At 39.7% G+C, this 27,839-nt stretch overlaps 1 protein-coding gene across 2 annotated transcripts in view; it reads left to right on the forward strand.

Moving 5' to 3' along the window:
- The first annotated feature begins 489 nt into the window (after nt 1–489).
- Nucleotides 490–27,839, forward strand: part of LOC120543171 (tubby-related protein 3-like) — a 71,658-nt gene continuing 44,308 nt past the window's right edge. Inside the window, exons 1-3 of one of the 2 annotated variants that reach the window (XM_039776081.1) lie at nt 490–548; nt 8,968–9,070; nt 13,369–13,420. In XM_039776081.1, coding sequence (XP_039632015.1) covers nt 9,015–9,070; nt 13,369–13,420 — 108 coding nt within the window. In that variant the 5' untranslated portion in view covers nt 490–548; nt 8,968–9,014. The remainder of the gene's footprint in view (nt 549–8,967; nt 9,071–13,368; nt 13,421–27,839) is intronic. The other variant, XM_039776082.1, reaches the window with a different exon arrangement.

Below are 27,839 nucleotides of genomic sequence, written 5' to 3' on the forward strand. Positions count from 1 at the left end.
AGGGATTTTTTAAAGTTATGTTCAATGTAAAAACAGGAAATAATATATTACAAACATAAACATGAATAATTGTTACAGTTATCGATTATTATTGTTAATGTGTCAGCAATGAGCATTTCTAAGAAAATGTACTTTGTAAATTTAGTATTTAACGCAAATATTAAACAAATTGTTTCAAAAAGATTGCTCAATTTTGGGAAACTTAATGTGATTTATAATATAAGTTAATCACAGAAAGAGCACAAGAGAATACCTGGCACTTTCTGAAAGATATACCCAAGCTGAGAATCGATGTACTGGAAACATGCGCATTTGCTTTCTGTACAATAGAATGATTTCATTGGGTCAGAATTAATCCCATAATTAAACAAGCCGTATTAGTACCGTCTACCTCATCCCTCCCCCAATCCCCTTCATCTCTTGCTCACGTGTGAATGGTCGGCCCGATTTACAAAGGACGACTCACGCTGACGCTGTCCTAGGAGCTGAATCTGCAAGACATTCGCGAGAGGACCGTGACTATTACGCCTGGCATCATTTCACATTCAGTAAGTGGGCTTTACTTTCCTTAATAGTTATGACTATTATAGAATTTATTGCGCATAGTTTTAATAGGGGAACATGGAATATCTGTACGTATCTAAATTATTAATCTATCCGTGTTTTATGCAATTGTCCTGTTTCTTGGGTTCCGCACTCAGCCGCAAAAGGGTACATTTGAATATTTATACGAGGACTGTCTGCCATTCCTCCCCCCCAGTAAAACTTAATTTTAATTTTATAATGCTGTGCACGGTTACTACGGAAATTGCATTCAAACAGGTGAAATTTGTTTTTCTAAATAAAGTCCCTTTAGACAGTGTTCTCCAAAGAACCGTGTTCTTCTGATGTGTTAATCCGAAAGTTTCACGGTTCAGTAATTTGAGAAACGGAATTACATTTGAGAATGCAATCTTCTGAAGCACGCTTCTCTGTCCAGGAGCTTCTGATCAGTTACAGACTTCGTATCTTAGACTGATTTGTCTTGGCAAAAAATAGGAAAAAAAAATCCCCACCCTTTAACTTTGTTCACTCTCTCTCGTGGTGGCAATCCACGAACCTTAGGTGGACACCTAAGGTTTGAGAGGCCGTCAAGCTGAAGAAAGAGTCCTATCGGGTCTGGTTGACCAGTGAGACTTCAGAGACAGCTGAGGGGTACCGGCGAGCCAAGCGTGTGGCGGCATCGACTGTTGTAGAGGCAGAAACTCGTGCATGGGAGGAGTTTGGGGAAGCCATGGAAAACGACTTTCGGTCGGCACCGAGAAGGTTCTGGCAAACTGTCAGGCGCCTCAGGAAGGGAAAGTGGTGCTCCAACAACACTGTGTGCAGTGAGGATGGAGCCCTGCTGACTTCAGCTGCAGACGTTGTTGACCGGTGGAAGGAATACTTCGAGGATCCTCTCAATCCCACCAGCATGTCTTCTCGTCCATAACAGGAGCCGAGGTAGTTAAAAAGCACCAAGGTGGCTGGGCTCAACTTGGGTTCCTCAAGGCTCTGGATGTCGTGGGGCTGTCCTGGTTGACACGTCTCAGCAGCATCGCATGGACATCAGGAGCAGTGCCTCTGGATTGGCAAACTGGGGTGATGGACCCCCTTTTTAAGAAGGGTGACTGGAGGATGTGCTCCAACTATAGGGGGATCACACTCCTCAGTTTCCCCGGTAAGGTCTATTCAGGCATACTGGAGAAGAGAGTTCATCAATGGTCGAATCTCGGATTCAAGAAGAACACTCTGGATTCTGTCCCAGCCGTGCAACACTGGCCCAGCTCTACACCCTGACCAGGATCCTTGAGGGGGCATGGGAGTTTGCCCAACCAGTTCACATGTGTTTTGGGGAAGGCATTTGACTGTGTCCCTCGAAGCATCCAGTGGGGTGTGCTCCAAGAGTACGGGGTACAAGGCTTGTTGTTACAAGCCATTCAGTCCCTGTACAGGAGGAGCAGGAGCTTAGTCCACATTGCCAGTCATAAGTCGGACTCGTTTCCTGTTGAGGTTGGACTCCACCATGGTTGCCCTTTGTCACCAATTCTGTTCATAAGTTATATGGACAGAATTTCTAGGCACAGCCATTGAGTGGAGGAGGTCTAGTGACCTCAGAATCTCGTCCCTGCTATTTGCGGATGACGTGGTTCTGTTGGCTTCATCGGACAGTGACCTCCAGCTCTCACTGGAGCGGTTCGCAGCCGAGTGTGAAGTGGCGGGGATGAGAGTCAGCACCTTTAAATCCGAGGCCATGGTTCTCAGATCGGAGGTGGTTCAGGCATCTGGTTAGGATGCTACCTGGACGCCTCCCTGGATGGGGTGTTCCGGGCATGCCCCACTGGGAGAAGGCCACGGGGCAGACCCAGGGCACGCTGGAGGGATTGTATCTCCTGGCTGGCCTGGGAATGCCTCAGGGTTCACCCAGAGGAGCAGGAGGAGGTGGCCAGGGAGAGGGAGGTCTGGGCTTGCCTGCTTAGGCTGCTGCCCCCGCAACCTGACCTCGGATAAGTGGAGGATAATGGATGAACGGACTGTTCTCTCTCCTTTTTAATATTTTTGGTGCCAAATATTTTCCTGAATTCCAGCAATAAATCAGACTTGAGCTTATTCATACAGCCTGTTTTGTAGTTCATACTTAAGGACTGTTAGAGGTTCGAGGTTAGATAGACGAGAAATATATAAGAAGTAAAGATATATATATATATATTTAGTATATATCTATACTGTAGATAATTCTTGATATATGTACCAGAATATTAACAAAGTATATGTATTTAGTAAGTATAAAGTGATTAGAACTGTACATAAGTTGCAATTTTACAGCACAGAATGTCAGTCATCGGCACAGTATATCACACATTTCATCATTGTCTGTTAAGAGCCTGATAGCTGAGGGTACAGAAACCTTTTTATAATGCTCCTTGGACCAACACAGTTGTCTTAAGTTTGACTGGTACTTAGGGTGCTCCTCTGTTTAGGCAAAACCACATACAAGGGAGTAAGAGTCATTGTCCAGGATAGTACGCTGTTAGTATCCTGCTAGGTGTAGCTTGTGTCCACATGTTAGGCATCTTTTGAAAGCCCAAAGGATCAATTTCATATGCAGACAAACTTTCCCCATGTAAATTTTTTTTTTGTCAAGTATTGGTTCTGTGAAGAATCACTCATCTCAGTAATGAGCAATTTTAGAACTGTACAGGGTGGTCCAGATCTAATTATGCAATTTTCATTACGCTATAAATAAAGTTTATTACTCTGAGCCTGTATCCAACTGAATGGAGGACAAGTGGGACATTACATGGAAAATCAGTGAATTAATTCAATGTAAGTACATTTTTGTTTATTACAAGATATTTCAAACAATTCTTTTGTCTTGTATTGTTTTCCTGCATTGCATTAAAAGTTGCATAATTAGATCTGGACCACCCTATAGAATGTAGACAAGGTAGATAATTTGCTTTTTTAACAATAGTTTTACTGTCCTTATAAAAAAAAGGTGTTTCATTTTCATAATGGCATTCAGCACATAAGGCTGCAGACAAAGAGTGATATATTGATTGGTAGCCCATTTTGTGCTACAAAATAAATGGAGTTTGCTGTACTGTACTTACTTATTTTGCATATAAAGAAAAACACAATTCAAGAAACTGCAGCTCAAGTCCACGCCATTTACAATGTACATTTCACAGAGTAATTTTAGTAACAAGCATGTCCATGGAGGATGGTGATTTGCTGTAGGAGGCAGCTGTTTTGTTTTTCAGGTTCATAAATCCTCTTAATGTGTAATCACCTCTCCTCCCTTCAATCTTATTAGCACTTAGTGCAGCATGTGCCATAGCTGCATCATGCAGAATACACCTTGAGCCATGGGGGATGCAGTTTACAAAGGTCAGGATATGATGGGGTTTGAAGTTCAGCCTATAGGGGTTAGCAGATTTGACTTGGTTTAATTCAGCAATGTCATCAATTAAGATTTTTATCTCTTGAAAATATGAAGAATTGATCCTAGACTCTGCTGTTAGGCAGCTTTGCTTCCACAGTTATTTCCATTGTTCTGTTAAAGCAAACATTTTTGAGATTTTAGTATTCTTGAAATGTGCAATATAAAAGTGTATAATGTAGAATGACACAAAGAATACAGATAGAGTTAGGGTACTACCTTGGTAACCCTGTATAATTTGAGTTTTTTTATTTCTTTAAATAAACACCCAATTAGTTGCAGAGATGTATTTATAGACAAAAGTCAAAACGGAACTGGAATACGTGGTCAATCACCTGATGCGCAGAGGGAGAAAGGAGAGAGAAGAAAACTGTGCCAACCCCTGGCTTGGCGGGTAATTACATTGACTAGAGCCATTAAGCTGCCTCCCATGTGTACGTGTGTCATGATAGATGGTATGAAGGTTAGTGGGGTGCCACAAACACGAACACACAAGTTCACAGTCCTGGGTTCACATAAAGCGTGCTTTATTACAAATACCTTGAAATAAAATCAACACATAAGTGATATTCTTCTTTTCTCTCTCCCTGTCTTCACTGCACTGCTACTTCTCCAAGGTGAGTGTTGCCTGTCTCTGGCTCATCTCCCACTCACCTGGACAAGGCAGTTTGGTCTCTTTTATGGAAGACCTAAGTGTACTTCTGGTGCCAGGGCTTTGCCTGTTGGAAGAATTTCTGGGTCATACAGAAGTCCCAAATAATAGGGAGTGTAACTCTTTGTGGCACCCACAGACCCCAGCAGGGCAGAGCTACCAGACTACAACTCAATGGCATTCCCTGCTAGTGGCCAAATGGGTACCGATTAGTGATGCACCGATATGGAAATTCTGGGCGATACCGATATGGTTTTGTCCATCTTTGCCAATACCGATAACCAATGGCCGATATATATATTTTTTAATTTACTTCAGGTATGAATGTTTTAGGTATGCTGAAAATATCAAAGAAACAACAGCAATATGTGAAACAGAGATTATCTTTTTATTAACATGTTGAATTTTATGCTCTTCTTTGCTATATAAGCAGCCAGTAATTTATGCTGGGCAAAAAGAGCAAGATATGGTTCATTTCTATAGAAAAAATACTGCAGGTCATATACAAAAATCTGCTTAACATATACATTCTGAGTAACTTAAGCACATCAAAACACCATGTCATTACATAAAATGGCATTGGGTGTATTAAAAAAATATACTCTTTCTGGTATAATCAGACATATATGACTTTAAATGAAACAGGGTACAATGCGGCCTGTAACCCTGCTGGGTTCTTTAAAAGTACAAATGGTAGGTTTTTCTTAACAAAAAAGCATTTCTGCCTTTTCACCAGCAAGCTTGTTTCTCTTTTCATTTACTATATTTGACAAAGCTTGAAAAAAGGCATTCACTATCTACACTGGTACAAGGTGCCAATAGGTACTTGATCGCTGCCTTGGTCAAGGTTGGAAAATGGGCTGCATTGCTTTTCCATTACTGGAGGGCGCAGTTATTTCTGGAGATAGGCGGCTCGCTGAGATATTTATTCAGCTGAAAAAAAAACAGGTTTGTGGTAAAGAAAAACAGGACAACGTCCTGTACCAACCACCACCATTAATAAAAACTTGTGATGTTGAAAGCTTGATGTATAATGATTTGGGTCATAAAGGGCATTCTGTATAAAGTGTGATGCGGATACACTTTTAAGAGATGCAGCACAAGCTGTTCCAAAATGAAATACTTTGTAACGCAGGTGTGCCTTGAAATGTTGAGAGACTGCTGTATATTTCAGGGTGATTTTGTCTACCATGCAGGCGAACATGTTCCTCCTTTTTGCTAAGTGCCCACTAAATTAAATTCCTCCGCTAATTTTTCACAGCGACTCAACTATCTACAATGGAAAAACCCTCAAACTGCACCGCTGCAATCACAGTTTTGTAGGCAATCTGGCAAACATAAATTGTAAAAACCTGACGAAAAAAGCGAGGTGATGCCGTTAATGTGTTGCTTTTCTTCTCAGCTTATGTTTGCGGAGTAGTTTGCCCCGCACTCTTAAGTTATACACAGTCACAGCAAGCCGCCTTGCAGTGCTGACTGAGTTTCCGGTAAATGCAGGATGATACTCATTGGATATTTGCAAGCTGCTGTGTATGGTTTGTGTTTAAAAAAATAACATAAAATCCGCAACTGTGTTTTTTTCCATTCGTGAAGTCTGGTCAACCTAATTAGTCTGATTATTGTTAATTTTATAATCCTGTTATTTTACCTCGGCGGTTTTGCAGCCACATACTGTATGAGTTTTCTTCAAGAATTTCTCCATACATCTCCGGCAATGAAGCAGCAACATCTCTCCGAGTGCCAATCTTTTTCTCTTTCAGTTCGCTGTTGCTTTCACCATCTCCTTCACCAGCTGACATCTCAACCAGTTGTTTCTGAAGTGCTTCTTGCGCATGTTTTTTGGTATCTTGGTCAAAAAATCGATCTTTGTGCCGTTGATCAAGGACAGTAGATAGATAGTATAGTGTCTCGGAGAATGCCCTACTGAAGCGTTTTATGACAGCCTTCAAAAGTGTGGTTTTCGCTGTCTGAACTCCGAAATCTGTTTGGCCACACTTTTTAAGCAGACGTGTAAGCGCTTCAACAGACAGAATCACGTTTGCAATTGTAGATGAATGCGCACTTATATCTTTAGTAAGTTGCTCGAATGGTTCGAGTAGAGTAATCCTGTTTCCACAAGTCCCCACTGATGCACCGTGAGGGAGGCAAGAAGCTCGTATTCAGCACCATGCGCAGCAAGAGTGTGCTTCTGATCAACAAGACTTTTCAACATATATTTCGTGCTGTTCCAACGAGTAGGAGTGGTGTCCTGCTGAAGCATTCTTGTTGGAGTACCAAGGTTTGTTTGTATTTCTGTTAGCGAGCTGTGAGTGCTTATAATGAGTAACTATTTGCTTCCCAATGGTAACACAGTCGGAGATGCTACTCTGGTTCAATAAGCCTTCATTTACAGTAAGCTGCAAAGTGTGAGCCATGCGGTTTAATCTTTTAATGTCTCTTTCTTCCATAGCTTTTGCCATATTGCGAGCGTTGTCATGAAGCACAACGTCAACATTACTTTTTGAAATGTACCACTTCGCTGACATGGAATCAAAAGATTGTGCGATAAAAGTTGCAGAATGAGAACCGGACAACTCTTTAGCAAGCAACATCGCTCTTTTTGACTCAAAATTGTCATCAATCCAGTGTGCCGTTAGACTCAACATGCTCATGTGGCTGAGCTCCACATATCTGTAGCGAAGCTAATGCTGGTGGCATTGTTTCTTAAAAGCTTGTGGATATGAGTAGCAATCACATCATATAATGCAGGCAGTGAGGCAGCTGCAAAGTATCGCTGGCTTGGAAGAATGTGGCGAGGTTCTAAATCATGTAGTAACCGACGAAATCCCTCGTCCTCAAGTAGGGAAAAAGGCTGGTCATCGATGCCTTTAGCTCTGGCGCTGTCTTGAGGAAACGTGTTTAACGTTTTGAAGGGATTGCTGTATAAGGCTACCGCTAGTTAACCCAGCAGCGTCTGATTTAATTTTCGTTTTGGTAGCATTAGCTGCTGGAAATTCAATGTATAATTCGTTATGGTAGTTCTTCAGTGGTATTGAAAGAATTTAATTCTGCAGCCACCTCGCATTATCTCATTTTTGCAGGTAGAGCAGATAGCAACTCTGTTATCTTCCTTTTTCACAGAAAAATTGGACCACACAGCTGACATATTACTTTACTAATGATATCCACCCAATGAATAAACGCCCGTAGTGCTTCTGTCAGCAAAACTAGGAAACCCTGTGGCATTTTTTTTTTTTTTTTTGGGTGAGAGCGCAAGGGGCTGTGCTTGCATGTGTGTTTTTCTGCAGCTTAATGTCTGCCTCGCCAAACAATGAAAACAACATTTAATTATTTAGTGAACTGACAGAGTTGACAAGCCTGAATTATATCGGTTGGCTGTATCGGTTAAAAATGTACACATTTGACCGATTTCGATGTTGTCATTTTTAATGAACATCGGCAGATAACAATACAGTTCCCGATATATCCTGCATCTCTAGCGATATCCAGGGCTTGCTGCCATCCAGCGTATGAAGGGAGACAATAACCTGAATATATTGCTCCCCCCTATCCTTCCATATTACTGACCTGGGATGCTGATCCTCAGTTGTTGTCCCTCATGATAGATAGATGGATATGATAAGAGTTAAAAAAAAATTATTTTTATGGTTCTGTAGATTTACCTTGTCTTTTACACTGTTCCTTTTTTAACTGGTCTCAGCTACTCTTGAATCCCATTGAAAGTCTAAACAAGTGAACATGATCTGTTGTTAATTATATATAGTGTTATCTGAAAAGTTTTTCTGCCTGGTATACAATGCTATATCATTTAACCCTGTACCAAATGTGTATATATGAAATGTGCATGGCTTTAGGACTCACATTTAATGTTTGCCCCCTCTTGCCCTCCAGCATCCAGCCCAATAGCCACAGCATCATACTGCTGGTTAGTCAGTTTCACCTCCTGACCATCTCTTGCTACTCTGAATATTTTCAGGTTCATTATATCTTTTCTGTCAAAACCTTCATGATATATACAGTCCCAAAATAGTTTGTGCATATTAAAAAACAAGTTGCAGTTATGAAATTTGAAACTTTGGCCTTGTTGTTCTTACCACCTGATTTGGCTGGTGTTTGCTTTGACTTTTCTCATATTTATTTCAGATATGTCTGTCTCCCAAGGTTTATAAAAGACTGGCTGCCATGTTCTGACAAAGAAGCAAAGACTTTTGCAGGAGACTGTTCAAAATGACAAAAAAGCAGGATGTAAATTTGTCATGTGAAACGGGTATCCAGTTGGCAATGCTCTTATCCTTCCTATGTATTTATTTTAAAAAAATGGTCACATTTGCTGTCATTTTTGGGTGTTTTTCAGGCCACTTTTGGTTTTTTACTGCCTGCTGATCAACCCAACAAGCAGGAATGGCAGGGGACCCAGGAAGATGTATCATTGGACCTCCACACTGTGGCTTGGACAAGTATAAAACATCATCATTATCTTGTTTTTGGGTGGGGATTCTGGTTGGGTATGGAAGGTCTGGTTTTCCTCCCTTAGTTATTTTTAGCTTCCATCTCTAATTTAAAATAAAACTAATGTTGGATTCATGTAAGAGTGTGGTTTATGTGTCATGGACTGACATTTTATTTTGTAGTCAATTATTAGAGTATATTAATTGGCAGTCTTTAAATCAATACTCTAGCTATTTTATGTCACCAATGTCCATCCATCCATTTTCTAACCTGCTGAATCCAAGTACAGGGTCACGGGGGTCTGCTGGAGCCAATCCCAGCCAACACAGGAACCAATCCTGGGCGGGGTGCCAACCCACCGCAGGACACACACAAACACACCAAGCCCAATTTAGAATCGCCAATCCACCTAACCTGCATGTCTTCGGACTGTGGGAGGAAACCCATGCAGACACGGGGAGAACATGCAAACTCCACGCAGGGAGGACCCGGGAAGCGAACCCGGGTCTCCTAACTGCGAGGCAGCAGCGCTACCACTGCGCCACCGTGCCGCCCTGTCACCATTGTTTGTCCCTTAATTCAGCTGGTGCATCTCAGCTTCAGAGTTTTTCTTCTTCTTATATTTACATAATGGTTTAACAGAATCAGAGGCTCTGTTAGGGTGTGAGCCTAGTCTAAAAATACAAAGCAGGAAAAAAGTCTGTCGGTGTGCTGGGCCACCCTTAGCCCCACTCACAACATTTTCAAACCCACTTAAATTTCAAATATGGAATTACAAAGGGTGGAAAAGCAGCCATGGCTACTGTGTTGCTCTACAGCATGTCAAACAATATTATAAGTGGTTCCAAAGTGAAATACCAGCCAAAGACACACACAGCTACACTCTTAAATCCACTAGATTGGCTTCCAGTAGCAGCATGTATAAAGTACTAATCCCTGATACTTGTCTACCACTCCTTCTTGACCCCTCAGTCCTACTGATGAATGGAGTCTTGTGATGCCTCCTCTGTGTGGTATCAACTTTCAGTTTAGACTTTAAATGTATAGCTCCCAGCTGATGGAATGAGTTTCCAACCTCCATTCAAATTTCTAAAACCCTCAATGTGTTTAAGAAGTGTTTGTAGATGCTCTTGTTTGAGTTTCTGTCTAACTGATATTCGCTCTTAGGGTTTGTAATCTAGAAATCATAACCAGATTGTATTTTGTTCTGAGCTCTTCACTTGGGTAAAAAACTGACCCATCACTTGTCCTGTAACACTTCTTCACAAACAGTTCCCAGACTGAAATTTACTCAGTTATGTTGACCTCTTTTGTAAGTCGCACTGGATAAGTGTTTGCTTAGCAAATCCAGTTAAGGGTCACTTAGGGCCAGAGCCAATCCCAACATCATGTACCCAAAGCAGAAACCAATCCTACATGGAATACAAGTCAACTGCAGCACCCTCTGCTATGTACTGATTTTTTTCCTTATATTGATGTGCTGCTATTTTATGTTCTCAACATCTAGGCCAGGGTTGTCCAGTTCCGGTCCTGGTGGACTGCAGAGGCTGCAGGTTTTCATTCTAACCATTTTCTTAATTAGTGAGTCATTTTTGCTGCTGATTCACTTCTTTTGCCTTAGTTTTAATTGATGTGACTTAGACCCCTTAGTTGGTTGTTTTTGCTTAATGAGCAGCCAGACGATAATGAGACACAAAACAAGCTGCCACATGACCAGCTATCCTGAAAATAAACAAAGGCGTAGATCTGTCATGTTGGTCTGCTCAAGTCACCAAAACATCTTGTCAGTGGTCTTAGAAAAAACAGAAAATCAACAGTCTGATCAGCAAGAATTGGCTTCTCATTAAGAAACTGGTTGGACTGAAATTGGCTGGCATTTGACGTTCCAATTTAGCTGGTCATCCGTTGGCTCGTTTCACATCTCATTTCTGTTTGGCTGCCATTTAGTGAAGAAATAAACCAATTCAGAGGACTGAATCCTTAAAAACAGGGCTATTAAAATTAAGGGAATAGGAGTGAATTAGCACTTAAAACTACTTGCTGATTAGGAACAGGTTTAGAATGAAAACCTGCTGCCCACCAGGACCGGAGATGGACACTCCTGAACTAGGTGATAAATTCCAAGTTCACTCCAATGTGAGTTATGTGGCTGCAGGGTTTTTGTTACAACCAGGTTCATAGTCAGTAAAACATTTTATTCCTAATTGATCTAATTGATTAATTAGTTGGTATTTTTCCTCCCTTATTTTGCATTTAGTAACAATCAACTAAATGCGATTTACATTCATAAGAAATTAGATGTACTTATATGTGCATAATATACCATAATTTTAAGTAATTGTGTCCCTTATCATGTTCCTGTTTTTTCTGTGGATTTTTCTCCCTTATTTGTGTGTTTATTACAGTACAACACTAACATTATGATTAATTTGATATGTTCATAAACATAAATGCTGTAAATAGATCACCTAAATTGAGCTGAAAGTTCAAAACAAAAGTTAAAATCACAAGATACAGAATTGGTCAAAACTTGAAGTTGTCCTATTTAAATTTGCTCAAGATTTGAAATTCTCTTTAGAAATGATTTTTAATGTTCACAGATACAAATATATACAGTATATACTGTATATATATATATATATATATATATATATGTGGGTATAGAAAAGAATCACACCCTTCGAAATATTCCCATTTTTTTTTGCTTTACGGCCTTAAATGAAAACAAACAAACCAATAATTTTTCCTGCTTTACTTACTCAATACAATCTATAACATCCAAGTGATAGATATCACAGTTACAGTTCAGAAGAATTTTAAAACATAAAAAACAGGAAATACTGAGATTAATAAAGGATCACCCTCCCCCTAAACAATATTTGTAAACTCAATCAGGTGTAAGAAACCACCATTGCACTCCACTGCAGACCATGGCTCCTGTCTTCCACCTGTGATCAGTTGTATTCAGTGTGATTAGTGAAGCATAACTGCTGTTCCTGGAGCATTTGCTTGCTTGGTAGTACAACTGACAGCAAACAGCTGACTATGGGTGGCAAGCCACTTTCAAAAGATCTCAGGGATGGAGTTGTGGACAAACATAAGGCAGGAGATGGATACAAAGAAATCACAAAGGCTTTATCAATCCCAAGGAGCACAGTAAAGTCCATAACAAAGAAGTGGCAAGTGTTTGTACTACTAGTACCCTCCCTGGATCCGGCTGTCCCTCCAAACTGGATGGAAGAGCAAGGAGGAAACTGGTAAGAGAGGCTACCAAGAGGCCAATGACCTCTTTGAAGGAGTTACAGGATTTTATGGCAAAGAGTGGTCATTGTGCCTCAATAACAAACGATACACCTAGCGGAAATCCAATGCAGGTCACCATCCACAGCACACCATACGTACAGTAAAGCATGGAGTGGAAGCATCCTGTTGTGGGGGTGTTTCTCCGGAATGGATGGGGCAAAATACCGTCAAATTCTTGAGGAAAAACTCCCTGGCAGAAAGTTGAAGATGGGCAGAATGTTGACTTTTCAACATGATAACGACCCGAAGCACACAGCAAAATTGACCACACTGTGGCTAAAGGAGAAAAAAGTGAATGTCCTTGTGTGCCCAGTCGGAGCCCAGACCTAAATCCCATTGAAAAGCTGTGAAAAGATTTGAAGATGGTAGTCCACCAACACTTGCCGTCCAATTTGACCGAATTTGAACAGTTCTGTAAAGAAGAGTGTGCAATATGAGTGTGCAAATATTGTTCAATCTAGATGTGCAACACTGATGAAGTATCCCAACAGACTCCAGGCAGTCATTAAAGCAAATGGTGGTTCAACAAAATATTGACATGGGGGGATGATCCTTTATTAATCTCTTGGTTACGTCTTGGTTTTGGAATTAAAAAAAAAAAGTTTTTATTAATATGATTTTCCTGAGCTGTGATATCTTTCACTTGGATGTTATAGGTTGCATTGAGTAAGTAAAGCTAGAAAGAATTTTTTGTGTGTGTTTTCATTTAAGGGTGTAAAGCAAAACAAAAATGGTAATATTTTGAAGGGGTTGATTCTTTTTTATACCCACTGTATATACTTTGGACACATAAAAAGACACAAAGCACCTTTCCATAAAAATGATAAAATAATGTTAATGTCCATATCCTAAAAAGTAGATAGTAAAAAGGTGATGGAAGAGAATACACAGAGCGGTGACATGAGGCTTCCCCATTTATTCTCTTTTCCTGCTTGTTTGCAGTTTTAATAAAATGAAAAAGCCAGTAAAATTACTACACCTTATTAATTTATTTTTTTTTCAGCTTACTGGAAGGAGAGTCTGCAAGTGTCCGGCAGCAGAAGTTGGCTATTCAGGTCAATTTAATTTTCTGAGATTTTTCTGGTCTGTGTAACTTAATGATAATGAAACATGTGTGGCAGTAGACTTGAAATTTTTATAAATTCCACATGTACTGTGCTTTTTTTAAGATGTACTTATTTCTTTATAAAAGTAGTCACTTGGTATTTTTTTTAATCTGATGGTGCTTCACAGTGAAATAATCAACAAATGTCTTCCTTCATAAATTCACTCCACTTTGCATTACAGTGTCTATCCATCTGAGTAATGTCCTGGAGGAACATCTCCCCATGTTGATTAGAATCTGATCTAATGTCCTTGGGGGGTTGAATCAAATTAGGGTAGGGGTAGGAAAGGGATGTTTAAATACATGTAAACATATAAATTGGTGAAATATTTAAACTAGTAAAAAAATATCAAAGGGTGAATAGAACAGGAAAATTAGCGGTACCTATCTGCCAACAAAGCCAGATATTGTGAGTGGGGGGTGGTAACAGAGGTTATCATTTATAAGTCTAATTGCTTGTTGCTTAAAAACCGTTTTGTACTCTTGTAGTCCCTGATTTCACACTCCTATACTGTCTTCCTGATGGTAGGAGTGTGAATGGACTCTGTTGGGGGAGGCTGCTACTTCTTTACAATACTGTGGGCCATCCTGATTACATCCTGATAATTACTATTATTTTAAATGTCCTCCAGCAATAGATGAAGAGGAGTTGTTCCTGAAATGTTTTGGGCAGTCCTGATCATTTTCTGTCGAACTTTAAGGCTCTGTGTATAGAACCAGGGTGAGCAATGTCAGTCCTGGATGGCTGCAATGGCAGGAGGTTTTTTTTTTCCAACCTAGTTTCTTAATGAGAAGTTAATTATTGCTGAGCAAGCATTTATTTTTGAAATGACATTTTGATGCTTCACTGTAGTGGTCTTGCTTGTTAAAGGTTCCCCACCATTAATTGCTTATTAATTGCTTATTTCAGTCTTAAAGAGCTGCATTCACTTTTTCAATGTCTCTATTAGTAATTAGATACAAATGACAAAGGAGCCAGCAGTTAATTTAACTTATTTCCATTTACACCTGTGTGGATTCATCATACACTATTGTGTTTAATATAACATTTGAGAGAAAAATGTGACAAACAGCAAATTAAATCTATGACGTAAGAACCTAACATTGCAGACTAACTAGCCATAAAATTAAGGTCTGAGAATGGCACTGGTTTCTAATTAAGCAATTAGGTTGGAATGAAAACCTGAATCCACTGCGGCCCTCCATGACTTACATTCTATACCAGGCGTGGACAACATTAGAACGTTAAAACAGTCTAGAACAGATCAGGTCATTCAGCCCAACAAAGCTCACAGGTCCTATCCACCTAAATTTTAGGGAAACCAATCCCGGGCTTCCGTTTACCCAGTATTCCTGGACATTTTTCATTCCCGAAACTGCTGTAATTCCCGGAAAACCGGGAACGGCCAAGTTCGCATATACAGCGTGTAAAAGTGTAAAAATCGATCAAGAAATAACAAAGTTATAGTTGAAAACTGAAGACTTCATTGACGTCTGTCAGACAACAGCTTTGAACAGCAACTTGAAATTGCAATGCGTTAGTCTGTTGCATCCGCATTATCTGTGCCAAGAAACTTGCCATCACAGAATGATGACAAGAAACTGGATGCATCAGTAAAAGCTGAAATGGCGGTGTTTCAGAGCAACGGGCAAGCGTGGGCTTTGTTTAGAACAAGTGTATCAGTATCTGATGACTGTGCCACCTACTGCAGTGGAGGCAGAGCGTGCTTTCTCAGCAGGTGGCGTACTCAGCACGAAGTACTCTCTCATCTGGACGACCGCACGCTGGACAAGTAATGCTTTCTACGCTCTTATTACCGCAACTAACTAGATCAGGGGTGCCCACAGTTTTTCGGCTTGTGAGCTACTTTTAAAATAACCAGGTCGAAATGATCTACCTACATTAAAAAGTTTATATATTCGCCTCTAGCGCTGACGTCCGAGGTTCGATTCCCGAGAGGGAGTACAGTGAGTGTGTACGCCTGATGAGCCTAGAATTAGGGTGAAACACGTGTCGCGTACTCTTTGCATTATTTGACAGTAAAACTATTTCAACCATAATTATATATATATATACACACACTGAGTATACTTTATACATAAAATATATGTTGTCATACCTTGCATAACTTTATGGCACAATAACAATTCAGTACATTTATGGTCACTACAGTATTTGGATTCGATAATCTTCATGTGGGAAAAGGCTGACTCGCATAAATAAGTAGAGCCGAATAATGCAGTCAAGGAGCTTTTGAATTCAGCTGAGTGAAAAATGACGGCTGTCCGATTAACTGCGATTTTAGTTCCCTTTCTTTCTCAGATCGCTTTTCGGAAGGCAGTCAGTTTCGTAGTTTTTATGAACAGTTCGAAAGTGCCTTTCCACATTTTCCTTCTTTGGAATAGCAATGATAGATTGACAGATCAGACAAACGCACTTCGATTGTGACATTGTGAGAGAAAAAAATCCTCTTCTAATTACACATAAAGCCCATACCCTCCCCAAACAATTTTTTTAAAATCCCTTCTTTAGTCGATGTAAATTGGAAGGCTAACTAGATCACTGCCGGAGTTTTGCAGTAGCTCGCGCGTTTGATCGTGCGTGCGGGATGACCAGTGTCATAGAAGAAAGGAGATCTCAGACTGGCCTGTATGTCAATCAAGTGGCAAATGCCATAGGGAGGATATACGATAGACTAACGTTTAAAAAAATTTTTTTTTGAATGCAACGCGATCTACCTGTACTACCTTTGTGATCTACCGGTCGATTGCTATCAACACATTGGGCACCCCTGAACTAGATACATGTACTTATATGACTGCATGAACTGCTTGTAGATAAGGTTAATCTTTTATTGGTGTCAACATACTGCAGTAGTTTTATTAAAAATAAGTGTCGGTTCTAAAACTGTTCACATGTGAAATGCCCGTGCACTGTGTCATCTCGGGAAGTTTCCAACTGTGTCCATGTACTCTTGATGAACTCATTTTAAAATAAGTCTCAATCCACTGTACTAATTCCCATCATAATTTTCAACACTTAAGTCGTGTCTCCGCATAATCTTATTTTGCTTAAACTGAAGACTCTACTCTTTTAATATTTCTTTATAATTCACACCTTTTAGCCCTGAAATCAGCCTTGTCGTTCTTCTAGCCTGGAGACCAAAACTGTACACCGTACTCTAGATGAGGCCTCGCCAGTGCATTATAAAGCCTGAGCATAACCTCCTGGTACTTGTACTCTACACATCATGCTATATAACCTACATTTCTGTTAGCCTTCAATGGCTTCTGAACACTCCCTGGCAGCTGATGACTAACCAAGTGCTCTCTCTGCCAATGAATGATGGAGTTTCAGCTCTCTCTGACCTTTTTATTATTTCTACTTTATTTTCAATGGTGATGGTTTTTCTCTCCTTTACTTTATCACCAGCACTTGCACCAGATTTGTGTTTCAGAGACATTCTTGAAGGGTGAAGACAAATGGTTAAGATGAGCTTTTCTGTACAGCACTATACTCGCTACCACAGCAGGAAGGCACCCGTCAACACGTCTGATGTACTGACAAGAGACAACTTTCTGCTATGTGCGTAACAGTGCAAGCAGGCTTACTATTGAGAATGAGTGGGGACGGCGAGGGTGGGTTCACCACACAATCACCTCCACTACAGTATGCTGCCTGCAGCGTCCGCCCACCGAGAAAGAACACGGTGCGGCCAAAGGCGGGTAGTGAATCACCCAACCCCAATTCAACAGGCAGCCATCTGAGGCACACTACAATGCTACCCCCACTGCCCCATTCACCCTCAATGGCCTCCATTTAGCCACAACCGGGTCACTGCTTGCAGCATTACCAGCCATGTGTGCTGGGCGTCCAGTCAGGAGCAGTAGCTGCGGCGGCGTAGTGGGCTGGCAGCGGACCATTGTCCTGCACACGAGTGATAGCTGTGGCCCCAGTGACTATGGACCACGGGTCACTGCTTGCTGCCAGGAGCCGCCCAAGGGACACTACACTGCGCGAGCAGCGAAATTGCCCCCCTCCAGCCACCACTTGCAGCATCCCCAGGCCAAAGATGACTGAGCGGCAGCTACTAAGGCGCATGCGTCGCAGCTGCAGCCTCGTTCATAGGTCGGATGTCCGTAACCTGGGGACTAGACTACCTGCATACTGATTATTAGAAAATACTAAATCTAGACAGGCTTCCCCCAATGTTGGTGGTTTAACAATCTGTGCTAAAAAAGTAGTTGGTGATTACTTCTTAAAAACTGCTCTTGTGCTCTGCTATGTGCAAGGTCATTCCATTTCATATTTGGGTAGTTAATGTTATCCATGATTACAATATCCTCCTATTCACTTTCCTTTTTTAATATTATTAAAAAGATATGTACTAAATATATGTATTTATTTAATAAATAAATACATGTATTAATTTATTTAAATATATGTACATATAAAGATATGTACTGCACTGGGAAGTCAATAGCACACTCCTAAAATAAGGCCTCCTTCCCCAGTGGTTTCAAGATAAAAGCAGATGTCTTCACTAAGATGAGGCTCATTGTCCAATTGAAGAGCACTTGCGTTTAAATTCTGTTTGACATAACCAGCACACTTTTCCGTTCTGTCCTTCCTAAAAAATGTGTATCCTTCTATGTTCTACTCATTCCCTTCTTTTTTTATTTAGCCAGTCTTCTGTTTTTGCTACAATATCATAATTATCCTATGCTGCATTCAACTTGTTATACCTCTAGGATTAAGACAATTTATTTTTAATGTGTTACTCATTTTACTTTTGCTTTTAATTTTTGGGTTATAATTTACATTAATTTGCATTGTTATTTTTGCACTATTGTTCCTTCATTTACAGTATAAACCTGGCCCATCCTAAACTCACTGCCTACCCATTCCCTAGTTTAAACAGTTTTTGACTAACTTAGTCATATGCTTTACCAACACTTTGGTACCTCTCCAGTTCAGATGCAACCCATCGTGTCAGAACAGGTCCCATCTCTTCCAAAAGAAGTCCAAACGCCCCATAAACCTATACCTTTCTACCCTACATGAAAATTTTACCTATATGTTAAGTTTTCTGATCTCCATAGTCTTACATGGACTGGTGCGTAGTATAGGCTGAACTTTGGAGAAGACAAGCTTGTCAGTTCTGGTCCTCAGTCTGGCACCTAATTCTTTAAATTTAATTGTAGAAGTGAGACTACCCTTATGTATGTCATTTGTTCCAACATAGACAATGACAGCTGGATCCACTACCGCTCTGGCCCAAAGCTTATCAAGCTTTCCACCGAATTGTCCCACTTGTTCACCTGGAAGGCAACAAATCCTGCAAAACTCTGTCTCTGTAGCAAACCTGTTGTTCAGTCCCCCTAATGATCAAGTCTCCGACTATCACTACCACTTCCTTTCTGGAAAGTTGTTTTGATGTGGCCTTTTGGGGCACCTCATGCTTACCTTCCACCTCAGAATCTTCAGAGATGCTTCCAATTCTGGGGTTGATGCCCCCAACAGAGTTCACCCTTTACCTTGTGTTTTTTGAGGGTGACCAACCTGTTTGGTCTGGGGTCTCCTCCCATTCCAACTGAAGAATGCACACTGTGCAGCCAACTCCTCCTTCAGGTTGGTGACCCTGAGCTCAAGGTGCAGGAAACAGCTGGATCTCCTTCAGATGTAGCCCTTATCAAAGACTTGCTTATCCAGCCATCCTCAAAAATATCAAACTTCCACCAGGACTTGCATTGCAGTGGCCTCATTATTAAAATTTGAGTTTGGATTACTAAAACTGCTCCGCTTTTTTCTTTTTATTAACTAGGGGGCTCCACTCCCTGCTCGCTTCACTCGCCGACCCCCGTGTTTGGTTTAACGGATATACAATTTAAAGAGATTATTTTCATTGGAATTGTTACATATGCATTATTTTCACTTTTACTTTAGAAACTTTTGTAAAAACAATACTTTTCCTTTATTTCCGGCCCTGGGCGTGGTTACATCCCTTTCTCGCAGGATGCATAATGCTGCTCGTGTTGTGAAGGGGTTGAGGGCGGCAGAACACATGCTAAGGAGATGCCCTCGGATCATCTGCTGTCTTTCTGCTGCTGGTGAGCTGCCTGCTCTGCTTATCATCTGCTGTCTTTCTGCTGCTGGCGAGCTGCCTTTTCTGCTTGTCGCATGTCGTTGTTTTAAGAGCTAGGAGCACATAATGCGTGTCTTCCAAAAGCAAACCAACAGCTGCTAGGTTAGATGTCCGTGGACTTGTTTTAAATGATGGCTCACTGCCTTGTCTCTGTATAACGTTGTGAAGGGGAGATAGCTGTTGTTGCACTGCCTGTCGATCATTTTAAAGCCTGTACAGCCACTGTCCTTTTTGCCACTTCATGTCTCTGCTGCTTGCGTTGTGAAGAGTGGGGCTTAGGGTGGCTGAACGCACGTAAAGAGAAGCGGTCGGATCATCTGCTGCAAATTGCATGTTTTGGTTGTTGCTTGTCATTGTTTTAAGAGCTGGGAGCAAGTTAAACGGTCTCTCATAGGACTTCAAATCGTCCTCTGAGAAGATCATGTCTCGCCTCCCTAGTCTGCCTCCCCAAGATTTTTTTATAATAGAGAGAAATGAAATGATTTAAATGGTAAAACTAAAAAATTTAAGGCAAAAAAATTTAAACAGCTGCTACAGTTATTTTATACTCCAGATCTCCCCCCAACAACTGCCAGCTGTTTGTCCTTCACTGAGGTTAACTTTTAGTTTTTTCTTGTTCTCCTAATTTTATGTCCCTCTTATTCTTAAAAGCTCTCCATTTGCACCATTTTTCATTTCTTCATGTTATTGAACCCTTACCCTATCGCTCTCCTAACTGCTGTACTTGCCTGGTAGCTAAGAACCGTTCAATCCTGTAAATTTTTACACATTCTTTTCCTTTTTTTTAAGCAGTATTACTGAATATCTGCCGCTAATTAATTTATTATTGTCTTGTCTGCTCCTAGAGCCGTTTGTGCCTGCTTGGCGTCTCAACACTAGTCACCAATGTGCCTACTATGGAGCCCTTCTTTTTACTATTCAGTAATTTTTTTCTCTCCACTAAGGAATGTGGAAAGTGGTCATTTATTTGCAGTGCTGCTGGTATCGGCTACTGTTGCTTACTGCCCTGCCTCAATTACATTAGTTTGAATACAAGTGCAAGTAACTTTTTGAAATGTTTCCCCAAAACACTCAATTACTTTTGTTCCTGTGCGGATGAAAAAAAACCAAAAAAGCCCTTCTAAACGGGTGGTGTGAGGGGAGCTTTAGTAATTCCTGCCCAATGCCCAATGACATCAGCATGTCAAATTCCCTTAGCACAACACAGAGATGTCATTGGTAAGAATGCTCCTGATAATTATTTTTTTTCCCATTTATCTGGGTCCTGGACATGGAGGCAACAGTGCAAGTAAAATACACAGATGCTCCTTTTCCCCTCTACCCTTCCTCCAACTCCTCCAATGGAGTGTCTCCTGGGTCTGCCTTGAGTTCTGCCAGTTGAACAGGCTGAAAACACTTCCCTAGGAGGTGTCCAGGAGACCCCCTAATCGGATTCCCACACCATCTGACCTGACTCATTTCGATGTGGAAGATCAGCAGCTGTACTTTGAGCTTTGCCTGAATGTCTGCACTTTTCACCATGTCTGTTAGCCTGAGCCCAAGCATCCTGCAAAGGAAACTCATTTCTGGAGTGTGTATCCAAAGTCTATTTCTTTTGGTCAATACCCACAGCTCATGACCATAGATGAGGGTAGTAATGTAGGTCAACTGGTAAATTCAGAGGCTTTCCTATTAGCTTAGCTCTCTCTTCACCGTGACTGACCTGTATAACACGCACATGAAACTGAATGCTGCTTTGCTACCTTTTTTCCTCATTTGTAAATAAGCCCCTAAGTTGTTCAAATTTCTCCGCTTGAGGCAACACCTCATCTTCAACCTGGAGAGGGTAGTCCACCATTTTCCAGCTGAGAACCATGACCTTAGAAGAAAAGGTGCTGGTCTTCATCCTGCTCACCTCATACTTGGTTGCAATATGCTCCTGTCTATGTCTAAGGTCACAGCCCAATGAAAAAGTCAGCAGGACAACATCCTATGCAAAAAGCAGTGTTCCTGAGGTTACCGAACTGGACTGCCTCCACCCGGCACAGCCAAGGGGATCTCAATAATAAACCTGTAAATGCTACTAAAGATTCTGGCTGGAATCTCAAATTTCTACAGCCTTCTCAGTAATTGCAAGCACTGTTGAGACTTATTTACTAATTAAATAATGCTCTGGGACCAAGTAATATCCCTACTAATGTAAATTCAGAGAAATGTAAAGGTTTTCACTACAATGGTGTGCTGCTCCCTAATTTTCTGTGGGTCCTTAATTATTATTAGTATTTAAACAACGGCTTTCTCTTTTTAACCTTCCAGATATAAACTCCTGGCTATTTTTTTTAAGAAAGAGGAAGACTGCCATATTAAATCCCAAAATATACTTCAAATAATATTCTGAGCATGAAAAATAAAAAGACACTTTTTTTCAAAAAATGCTTTTCATTAATCTGACATCTCACAGATATGGTCTGGATGGAGAAATTCAAATTTCATAAGTAGATTTAGCACACCTAAATCAATAACTTGCATAGGATGATTTTGGTACAGACCAGTATCATTAGATAACCAGACATCTGTGTTGTGATACAGGCACCACAAAATAGTGAAATGGGTGAGGACTTTTAAAGGACCCACAAAATGTAGGCAGAATCCTCCCTGGCTGAATCTTTGGGTATCTCCAGGCCCCAAAATAGAGAACAGATGTTAAACATTCAAAAATAAGAGAGTCTCAGATATTTTCAAAAAGTATTACGAGAGAACCAAGAAAACTCTGGCTTATATAGTGACATGTCCCACAAGAATCATTATTAACAAAACACAGGATTTATTCAAATAATAAATAACAAGAAAGTCCACAATAGAGCAAACAGAAGTTCCCTGATAAACAAGTCCCAATACACTATCTAGAAACAGAAGCAAAAATAATCCCAAAAACAGCAAAATTAGAAAAATTGCAATACTCAGTGAACTCTTTGAAAACGCACTCAATGAACCACTAAGTAACTTGCTTCCCTGCCTGCCTTTTTGGCAGTGATGCACGGGTGGTCCTGGCCCTTCGGTTTAAAAAAATATATTTATTAAATGTATAAAAAACTGAACAGCAGAAAACTGTATCACACTTTTAAGTCTTCAACACTAGCATTATTTTTGAAGTTCAAAAATTCTTGCAATAGTTTGCAAATAGTTGAAGGATAAACTGTTTCTGTTCCTTATCCTTTCTCATGATGAGACTTGTTCTTCGTTTACGTGGCATTGTTCACTACCATCTTGCATGCTGTCATTCATTGAAGTTATTGTCCACTGTTCTGGAGGTTTCCTTAGAAATGGCTGAGACCTTTATTTGCCTTTTTCCATAAGGACAACAAAGAAGAATGATGTTCGTTCTGTTACCAGATTCTCCAACTTCAGTTGTTCAGATTCATTAGTCAGCTTAAGATTTCAAGGAATGACTGGTAATGTTGGCCATAGCAGGCTTTTTCCCTCTCTTTTCCTTTGTTTTGGCCAAGCATCTAAAAGGGCTAAAAGAGAAACTCTGACTTGCTACTAAACCGTTTTTGAAACTCCTACTTAATAATAAAATGTTCTAGAAACTTCAATTTACTACAAAATTATCCTGGCAACTCCACCTTAGTGCTAAATTGTTTTCATTTATTTTATCACTTACTAATCACTTAGCCAGGTAAGACCCCAGAAAAAAAATGCACAAACTATGAAAATCATGTTGGTTGGGTCTTTTTAGGACCAGAGCTGACAAAGGGGAATCTCCTTGCAAAGAGGATATAAAGGTAATGGTAGATGTTATGGATCCAATAGTAATTTTGAAAATTTTCTGAGCAAATGGAGGCCAGGTGATGATAAAGAGGTACAAGAGAAGGTCAGAGGCAAGCAGAGGTCAAAGTCTGAAAGACAGATATAACCAAACAAACAAACCAAGAGGGGGAAAAACAAAGTCGACTCTTCAAAAAAGCAGTCAAAATCCTCATGTTAAGAGTCTGATTGGTGAAGAAGCTAACTGCTGCTAAAGTTTTTAGTTGTATAGAACGTCGACCAAAGTTTATAAAACCTGCTATGTGGCCATATTTCTAGCAAAGCTAACATCCTATGACAAATGGGAATGTGGTGATATTTAGAAAAAATGGCAGCAAATAAAGAAGAGTAACAAGACGGTAACAAAAAATGAGATCAGAAAAAACATGAATAATAATAGATCAGAAATAAAATTGTCACAAAAAAAACTCCAAACCAGATAAAAACACACTTAAAATTTTCTAAACAGCATTATTCTTTCTATATTCACACTTCATTTTTCTATATAATTTAATTTCTCTCCTTGGTGATGGCCATTAGAGATACAGTTTGCTTTGACTGATTCTTTGTTTGACCTGTGCATCTCTGTTCATCCATCCGTTATTTAATCTATTTTTAAACCTGCTCATCCTCCACAGTGTATTGGGGGAGCTGGTGGTGGAACTGGAGCAATCATCAGGTACAAAGCATTAACAACCACTCGACAGGCGCTAGGCCATCGCAGGGCGAGCACACTTGCACACAAACATATCCTAGGGACAATTTAACAACACCAGTTCATTTAACCTGCATGTCTTTGGACTGTGGGAGGAAACTGGAATATTTGGAGGAAACCCATGCAAAGATGGGATGGAACAGGCAAGCTCAACACAGGAAGCACCCAGGACATGAACCCCAGTCTCCTTGTTGCATCACTACTGCTATACCACCATGAACATGTACATTTCATTCAAAAAAATCTCTTTTCAGATTTGATTTAGATTATATTAAACCTAAGGAAGTTTCTCAGGTCTTAGAATGATTTTCTTTTTGTACACTTTATGTGTCTTTGGTTTTTGTCCAATAGTCCTCTGTGCTTCATGAGGCAAGTAGCTGTACATGACACAATCTTAAATTTTGAGCTGCTCTTGTTGATGATGAGCAGCAGTCTAGTGGTGTAGAAATGAACAGGCATTCAACAATGGAAAATATTTTATGCTACCAAGACAGTACTGCAAATCCTTTGTTTCCATTTTGTGATGGTTGTTACAAAGATATTTAAAATTTCCTGTCCCATATCTAAATACTAAAAATGAAACACTGATGTTATATCATGTCCATCTTGCTTCAGAGCTTTGCATCATTCTTCTTCTTTGTAACAGCTTAACTAACTGTGTTAAGAGACTAATAATAATAATTTAGTTATATACTGTAGCACCTTTCCCATGCCAGTCTCATGAACAGGTTATAAGATAATGGAATTATGAACACTTTCTTAAAACGACACTTCCCAAATGAAAAAGTTTTTAAAATACAATCTAATGGGCATTGACTTGTTTTTGACTCCATTTGTTCTTGGGTCTTAGAATGTTTGGTCATTTTATACTTCATTCTGTAGATGGTCTTGGCAATGCTGAGCAAGCTACATTTGTCATAAGCAGCAGTGAAGAAATTAATATCCTTGGCTTGTTTACTCACCACTTTTTCCTCTAAAGGGTTCTTAATTTGTTGGCAAGCCATGGCGTGGAGTTTTTCTCACTATGTGAGGCTCAGAGAAATAAAATGTCGTGGTTGAGGGGCAATGAGAACATTTAATTATTTTTATTGCATGTGTTCTATTATTTTCCTGAATGTACATCTGCATGCACTATGGGCATTCTCCTCCTATTCCTAATTATGCTGTAGATGGATGGATGGATGGATGGATGGATGGATGGATGGATGGATAGATAGATGGATAGATATATAGATAGATAGATAGATACTTTATTAATCCCAAGGGGAAATTCGCATATTCCAGCAGCACTATACAGATACACAAAAAAATATATATACTGTATATATAGGTCCATGAAACTACTATCTAAAATTCTATTACCTCAACCTTGCTTTTGTTTTAGAAATCAGCTCTATATCCAGAAGGGGGCAACTGAATAGTAGTCAGTCTAGTGATAACAAGCTTCATGCTTAGTTACAATAATTTGGACATTTTATGGTCCCTGGAAATGACTATATCACAGTTAGCAACCTAACAATGACTGGCTTAATATTGTTACCCTGACATTTTTGCACATGTTTTTGCTAATACATAATGATGTTGTTGATTAGCTTATACTGGGTTGTCTAGATCTGATTCTCAATGGCTACAATGGCTGTAGGTTTTCATTCTAGTCATTTTCTTAAAGTTTTTCAGCTGATCAACTTCTTTTGCTATAATTTTAATTGACTTTGCTATTTAAGACTCAGACCCCTCAATTGTTTCTTTTTTCCTTTACTAGCAGCCAAACAATAATGAGATACAAAACAAGCCAATACATGACCTGCCAACCTATGTTCATCATATAATGTCTGAAAATAGAGCTGCTATGCTTAGGTCCAGAAAATGTTTTGATGGTGCTTTTAGAAAAATAAGCGTTTTGGAAATGTCTGCTGTGGCAGGAGGAGAGCACTAGCAAACCATGGAATTATATAATGGGGTTAACTAACAAGAAGAATCAGCTTCTAATTAAGAAAATGGTTGAGGTGAAATTGGTTGAAGCTTGAAGGCCACTTCTTTTGGCTAACTTCACATCTTGCTTTTGTTTGGTTGCCGTTTAAGGCAAAAGAGAAGCAATTTGGAGGAAAAATTAAAAATAAGGAAGAAGAAGCAAATTAATATCTGAAGTTTGTCACTGTTGAAAAAAGTGGCAGGAAAGAAATTAGCCCTTCAGTATCGGATTGGGACACCCCTGGATATGATGCCTTTATTCTAAACATTAGCATCCATGTCTTGACAGTTACGTTCAAGTTGTTAAAAATAACCCTGGTCCTCTTTGACATGCCAGTTTACCTGGTGATTTACTTTTTTATCTGGAGGATTGCCAGGGCAACACCCAGTCCAATCCATCCTGCCAAACCTCATAGAGGTAATATGCTATGTAGTAAAAAATATCAAATATATTAAAAAACAGAGCAAATATTTATAGAAATACCAGCAGTAATGATGATCAAATACTTTGATACTTTGAAAGTTCCAAACCAGGACACAATTTATTTATCAAATGGGACAGGTAGTTTTGTGTGTGTTGTTCGATGTTTAATGGGTGGGTTCCCCATTTGTGTGCATTTAAATAGCTTGGCGGGGCTATGTTTATCGCACAATATACTTTTATTAAATGGCCAGTCTATTAAAAACAGGACATATTGTGTTATTTCAGTTATTAATGGGGATGCATATCTTGAAAATAGGACCGTGGATGTCAGGTCACCCTACATATACTACATGCATTAACACAGAAACAAAAACTAAACAAAGTTCCATAGCAATACCAAGATTTAATCAATGTTAAATGATAAAATTGTAATTTAGAATATTCAATGACTTTCTTCTACCATTTCACTGAAGTTCCAGTGTTCATGCCTGTATTATTGAAGTGGGATCCATAGGATGACTTCAATGCAGACAGCCAAATCAGCATTCTTCATAACGAATAAAGAATATACGAACTGCAATCCCAATGGCAGAAATTGAAAGGTATTACACTCAAAAGAAGATTGCTGACACTGCAACCCAAAACCAGTCCAAAACTCTCCTTTTTACTGTCTTCCCTTCTGAAATACTGACCAATCTAGACCCCTCACACAACACATGCATCACTGGCCCTCTTTGTCTAAACTGAGTGGATTAAATTTAAATTTGTTCAGTTCTTTTAACTTGATTGCACACTATGTACCAACTTAACTTTTGGGGCTGGAGTGCAATTGTGTATTATATTACGAAATAATATTTCTGTGAAATTACGTAGAAATGTGTTTTTTTTGTCAGGAATAAATTTTCATAGTAACACAGTTACATGTATCCTGTTTTGTTTTCAGCAGCATAGGTATTTTTACTTCAAAAAATAAGCATTACATTAGATTACTCATCTCTTTAAAGGTAATCTGACTAAGTAATGCACATTACTTTGAATGCATTACCCAAAACACTGCTCTCTATTGTGCTGTTTTGTTGCTAGGTACATGATGTATATGCATCGTGGTCACATTATATATAACATGGCCATATGGGTAAAGTAGCGTCTATTCAAGAGAACACTTTTTGTAAGCACTATTTGGGTTAGAATTATGACTCTGAGCTGAGCATTCTTACTACAATTTAGCAAAAGATCTCTTGACCCTTATTGTTAATGATATTGGCTGTGTATAACATTCTGCAAAAATTTTCAAACATTCGATTTAATAAGTTGGTCTGTCTGGACC

Source organism: Polypterus senegalus, chromosome 13 (assembly GCF_016835505.1).
Source record: "Polypterus senegalus isolate Bchr_013 chromosome 13, ASM1683550v1, whole genome shotgun sequence".
Taxonomy (NCBI): Eukaryota; Metazoa; Chordata; class Cladistia; order Polypteriformes; family Polypteridae; genus Polypterus; species Polypterus senegalus.